The sequence below is a fragment of the Parasteatoda tepidariorum genome, chromosome 8 (genome assembly GCF_043381705.1).
Source record: "Parasteatoda tepidariorum isolate YZ-2023 chromosome 8, CAS_Ptep_4.0, whole genome shotgun sequence".
NCBI classification, from domain to species: Eukaryota; Metazoa; Arthropoda; class Arachnida; order Araneae; family Theridiidae; genus Parasteatoda; species Parasteatoda tepidariorum.
In genome coordinates, this window is record NC_092211.1 from 82,336,328 (window position 1) to 82,343,003 (window position 6,676).

At 32.2% G+C, this 6,676-nt stretch overlaps 1 protein-coding gene across 1 annotated transcript in view; it reads left to right on the forward strand.

The window, feature by feature from the left end:
- The window catches only part of LOC107438347 (uncharacterized), a 14,054-nt gene extending 8,343 nt beyond the window's left edge, over positions 1-5,711 (forward strand). The window contains exons 5-6 of the mRNA XM_071184288.1: positions 497-763; positions 5,484-5,711. Of these exons, the coding sequence (XP_071040389.1) occupies positions 497-763; positions 5,484-5,624 (408 nt within the window). The 3' untranslated portion in view covers positions 5,625-5,711. The remainder of the gene's footprint in view (positions 1-496; positions 764-5,483) is intronic.
- Positions 5,712-6,676: the final 965 nt, after the last annotated feature.

A 6,676-nucleotide genomic window follows, 5' to 3' on the forward strand; every position in this document is an offset into this window, starting at 1 on the left:
CCTCTAGCCCCCCCCATATACTACTTACATATTTATGTTTTAGTTTTAAACTCGGTTGGCAGTCAACTTAGCTACATCCCAAAATGAAAATTTGCCTAGTTGTTCATTGATACAAAAGAGATACATATTATTATCATTTGAACCCACCTAAAAAATCATATAGCAAGGGTGGTTATTACTTATTACCTTCTATCGAACTTGCAGCAGGCGTGCAAAAAGGTTCTTACTTTCTTTTTATTGTTTGAGATGTAGTAAGAGCGGTTATTACTAGTTACCCTGCATCTGTACCAAATGTTTTAGATACTGCTTTTAGCATCCTCTTCTTTTAAATCTCTAAGGATGTTGGATGAAATTTAACTAGTTAATGCGCTTACCTTATTTCATTAAAAAATATTCATAAATTATATATTGAGGGCAGTTGTTACTAATTACCTTGCATAATAACGGTGTCAAAAATTGCTTACTCTTATAATTTTCTTCTTTAATATCTATCAAGATAATGAATGAGGTTTTGCCTAGCGCCAGTGCAGAAAAAAGAACTAAACTACTATTGATGGTAGAAAGATTTTTGAACAGTGATAGCTCTTCAGAACAGCAGAATGGTGATAACGAATATAAAGGAAAAGTGATAGCTTTCTTTAAAGATATGAATCTGGATCTGCAGGATAAACAACTTCAATTCGGATCACAGATAGAGAAAGCTCTGAGAGGAATGGCGCTTTCAGAAGACAAGCTTGAAAACCTTAAAGCAGTAGCTGTCGTGGTAAATTCAAAACATTTTCTAAATTTTAATTTTATATATTCAACGATGACTTGCACTCTAAAGAAACTGCATAAAAAGGAGAGGAAGGAATTATTTAATATATCAATTTTTATGCTATTGTTTAAAAGGGATATACTTACCCGCAAAAAAAAAATCACCCCTGAATTTTAAATTTTTTTTCCTTAAATGCAAACAAATTTTCAAAATTGGTTTTCTATCTTTATTAATAATGTAATGAAGTTATAAAATAATTTTTTTCGTCGTAAAAAAAAATCGTGATTATAGAGGACGCCATACCGCGAGAGAAACTTCACGATTCAAATTCTCTTTCACCTCGATAACTAATTTAAAATTTAATGAATAGAAAAAATGAGTTCCGATAAGCCTGGTGTAAGCCATGACGTTTATTTTTTTTTTTAAATATCCAAATGAATATAAATTATGAGAAGATAACTTAGGTTATCTTCTCATTAGGTTAGAAGTTCTCTCTTAGGTTAGAAGTTCTCTTCCAATAATTTGCTTGCATTTTAATATTTTAAAAATTTTTTTCCTGCAATTGAAACTTCATGTCTTACTTTACATGGCTTTAAGTTTGCCGGAACCCTCTTTTTCAATACTTTAAATTTTTAATTAGTTTAGAGGGTGAAATAGAATTTGAGATGAACAGTTTCTCTTGAAGTTGATATGAAAAGATACAGCACAGGAGAAATACTTTATATTACTCATTTTAGTAATTTAAAATTTAAAGTATAAAAAAAAAAGTTTAGACAAACCAAGAGTAAACGATGCAGTTACAAATGTTGAATTGTTTTTCAAAAATATAAAATGCAAAGAAATTATGGTGGAATTACTCAGGATTATGCTATACGGGGGTTGCTATTTATATTTCTGGCCTAATAATGAAAAAACAAATATCTAGGATCGAAATTGGTTTTATTGTTTTTCAAAATATTCTCCATGATGATCAATACACTTTTGCATGCGTTTGAACCAATTTTCAAAGCACTTTTTCCAGTCCGATTGAGGTAAATCCAAAACATGCGTTTTGAATGCATCAACCGCTTCTTCGGGGGTCGAAAATCGTTGTCCACGTAATTTATTTTTGATGTGTGGGAATAAGAAGAAGTCATTGGGTGCCAAATCAGGGCTGTAAGGCGGATGACCCATCAGTTCGCTCCGTCAGAAATGCCTTTGTTTGAGTCGATGTGTGAGAGCTCGCATTGTCATGATGAAGAATCATTCGCTTGTTCTTCTGCTTTTTTCGAATTTCTCCGATGACTTCTGGCAAACAAATGGTCGTGTACCATTCAGAAATGATCGTCCTGCGTTGCTCTAACATTACTGTTGCCACATGACCGTTAATGCAGAAGAAGCAGGCAATCATTTGTTTCGATGTGCTTCTTCCTCGAACAACTTTTGCTGGTTTTGCCTCGTCTTGGAAGACCCATACAGTTATTTATTTTTCTCCGGCTCATATGCATAGATCCATGATTCGTCACCTGTGTAGATGTTATACACAGCCTTTGATGTACTTTGAACGTATTTTTCCAACATTTCCTTGCACCAATCGACACGAGCCTTTTTTTGAGCGTTTGTCAGATTATGCGGGATCCAAAGCGAACAAATTTTTTTTTACGCTCAAATGTTCATGCAATATTTTATTGATGCTAGTCATACTAATGTCCAAAGACGCCTCTATCTCACGGTATGTCGCATGTCGATCTTGCTTTATCAGTTCACGCACAGCATCGATCTTTTCTGGCACAACAACGGATTTTGGACGACCTGCACGGGATTCGTCCTGGATCGAACATCGACCACGATTAAATTCGCTATACCAATTTTTTACAGTGCTGTAGAATGGCGCTTTATCGCTGAACAAAGAAATATTTTTTATTATAAATTTAAATTATTATTTAAATATTATATATATTATTTATTATTATATTATTTATTATTATATTATTTATTATTATTTATTAATATATTATTTATTATTTAAATTATTATTATTATTATATTTAAAATATTGTTCATCGAAGCACTCTTGCCTTGACAATCCACGTCGAAAGTTATGAAAAATTATGGCACGAAAATGTTCACGATTCAATTCCATTTTTTGAAAGAGAAGAACTTTTCAATTTACTGTCAACAACACAAATGAAGCTATAATGGTAAATCGTCTGCAGAATTTATGTTTAAAAATATCAAACTTTCGATTAAAATCGTCTGCGGTCGCCTAGCAACACTTACTGTTGCCAAGGCCAGAAATATAAATAGCAACCCTCGTAGGAAAATCTTCCTGTATGAATTGTTTGCATTTTGATATTTTGAAAAAAAGATTTTAAAACATTCGAAACTTCATAGTTTGTCTGAACTGACCTTTTTCTATAATTTAAAATTTAAATTACCGACGAAGAAGGATATAATTTGTCATGAATTATTTTTTTACTCTAGCCCTTTGCGTTCCCTAACTCTTTGACGCAGATAAAACACCACCAATGACCCTTTTATATATATATTTTTGCTGACCCTCTCATTTCAAGCAACAGTTTGATATTTTTTAATTATAAAAAACAGACTAATAGTTACTAAAAAAATAAAGTTAATATAATAAATAATAATTATATAATAAATAATAATTATATAATAAATAATAATTATATAATAAATGAAAGTTAATATAATAAAGTTTAGCAAAATTACACTTGTGCTAAAATATAAAATGCAAACAATGCTCTTTGGATTTTTTTTCTCATTCATATTCAAAAATTTATTAATGATTGATTTTGTAAATTAAAGAAATTTCAATGACGAAAAACTATCTCTGTTGGATCTAAACAATTGGAAATAGTAAAAATTGAAAAAAATTATTGTTTGTGAGTAAGCCATGTTTGGAAACTTTTACCATTAACCGAAAAAGGACACCAGTGTTTAATACTATATTTACAACTAAAAATTATTAAAATGCTAAGTATAATATTTTTCACTTATGATGATCTAAATTAATGCAAAATAATTAAAAAAGGGTAGAAAAAATCTGTTTAATAAGGATTATGTGTCAAAGGGTTGCTTCCAGTTAAATGTGACTTAAAATCCACAGCGACAATGGTTGCTTCGATTATTATTCAAGTGTGCAAAAAAATTCCTTTCGTTCTTTTTAATTAATAGAAAATTAAGAATGTAGAGTTTATTACAAATTAAAGCGTTTCCATTTAAGGCGGAAGTGGAAAATTGTCCCAGTTCATGCGTGAAAAAGGCTGTCGGTTTGCCTCCATTTAGGTTGTGGATCTTAAGATTAGCGTAAATAGGTTATAAACGCTTTTTCTTTTTAAAAATTTTAAAACATATATTTGGCATTTCTGAATGATAAGCTACTTATTGCAATTTTTTCCAAAAGTAAATTTTGTTTTATAAATTTTCTGAAATTTGATTTTAGCTTTCGTAACGTTGGCAATAGAAAAAAAATAGTTACAAAGCCATTTTTCTATAAATCTATTGCGAAGCACTTGCGTGGGTTTTCATTTGCACAGTAGTACTAATAATAAGCATAAGATATGCGCGGCAAACACTCTTTTAAAACTTTTTTATACAATACCATGTTTTTAAAAACTAATGTTTTCGTATTTAAGGATAAAATAATTATGTTTCATGTCACATTTGTTTTATATGTTACCAGCAATGTATGATGTGCCGGCATTGTATACAATACCTAGCGTTTTTAAGCAAGGTATGAAATAAGAGAACTACAAAAAAATAGGGCATTATTTTTTTTTTAAAATGTAACTGCTTCGAGGACCAAAGAAAAATTGTATTTCCTTTATTTAATAAATTAACTGTTTAATGAAACCCAAACTTTGCTTCAGCAAGCTTATTTGGTTGTTATTTCAGATTAGGATATAATTTATAATATCAGTGATGCGAATACCGGACAGTGACCATTTATCTTACAAAATACCTCAGTGTAAGAAATACCGGGTAAGAGTATGCAGAACACTAGCTCTTTATTCACCTAAACGTCGGCTAACATCTCATGCATCACTGCCATGTTTTTATCTGGGTTAATTCGGTAATAGTACTCGATGATTTCTAAATAACTATGCATATCTTATGAAATAGAACAAAATTAAATACGCTCTTATTTATTTATATATTTTTATTTGATCGCCGATCGATTTTTGAGTTTAAGACTGCCAATGTTCAACTCCACAGCCTTGTAATTTCGAATCCAATCCACTCTTAGACAAAATTGTGGGAGAAATTCGTCCTCACGGAGAACTTTTTGATAGAATTCGCATTTGCGTTTTATGGAGAGGAAAACCACTAAAAGCTCCCACGGTTAGCTTAATGTCAAGGGGACTCTAATTCATGATACGTCTACAACTGAGGATATTTTAAGTCAGCACTTTGGTCGATGAGAGGTGTCGAAATCGTGTCGACAGGCCATCGTTGGGATTCGAACCTGGGTCAGCTCAGCACCTACTTAGAACTACTACAACTCGATGATAATAATTTATAATCATACTAATTTGAATGTATGAAATATGATCATTTCGTACTATGCCGGTTGATTTTCATTTGGTGAAATTCCGGATTTCCAACATTGTTGGTGACATATATAAAATCAAACTTGATTCGAGAGTGAAATTTTATGTAATTTTTTGTAAGTTTAAAATATTTAAATAAGTAAATGTTTCATTAAGTCATAATTATTTTTCAGTTCTCAAAGCAGAGCAGAACAATCAGCCAAGAAATTTTAAATGAAGCCAAAGAATTCTTTGCAGGTTATAAAGACGAGTTGAAAGATAGTAGGGTTGACTTCCCAGGAAATTTTCAAATTATAGCGAACAGAAAAAAGTGAACAAATAATTGCGGCAAGTCATTTAAATTGAAATTGAGTTACCATGTCCTTAGTTCCATGAATAAACAATTAAAATTATGCATTTAATTGAATTGGTCATTTGAGAAATTCACATCTTTTAAGAAATTTCATTCGCAAGGGTTTTGATATATGTGTTAGATAACTTTATTAAAAACCTCATTCGCCTTAAAAATATACAAATTGGAAATAACAGTCGACATGCTTTATTTTATTTTTTATTTTATAACCGTCGTTGAACAGCCGACCCAATTTTTGGGTTTACGACTTCTAATGTTCAACTCCGTAGCCTCGTAATTTTGAACCCAATCCAGAAGACAAAGAAACTCCTGGATCACGTATTGGGAGAAATTTGCCATCGTGGAGGACTTTCTGATGGAACTAACCCGCAATTGCGTTTAATGGAGAGGATGACCACAAGAACCTCCCACGGTTAGCCTAACGGCAAGGGGACTCTACCCCATGCTCCGTCTACCACTGAGGATATTTCACGTCTGCACTGTGGTCGGTGCAAGCCGGATGCGGAATTCGCATCGACCAGCCATCGCCGGGATCAAATCCGGTTCATCTCATTGAAAGGCGAACGCTCCATCCCCTAAGCTATCGCGGCTCTAGTAGACATTATTCAAGCGCTCAAAAACAGGCGCTCAAGAATTGCCAGACGTGAAAGCAGAGAAAGAAAAAAAATGATTTGAAATAAAATCGCCAATGAAAAAAGAAAAAATACACACAGTAGCAAAGAGAAAGAAAAGGAAAAAGAAAAAAAAGATGAAAAACAGGACAAGAAAAATGACAATGGCAGAGAGGCAAATCAGGGTCAAGGGATTTTCCAAGCGTTATGGAGGGTTGGAACTAATGCAAGGGAATCAAAATAGGTCAAAATGAATTAAACAAGATTCCAGGGCATCAAGATGAGCTGATATAACTGGGCAGGAAATAATCCTAGCTTTATCGAAATTGAATTTATGTCCGAAATTCCAACAAAGTGAAACAATAGATTTCTCGAATTCTTGATAACGAGCTTACCTTTTTTC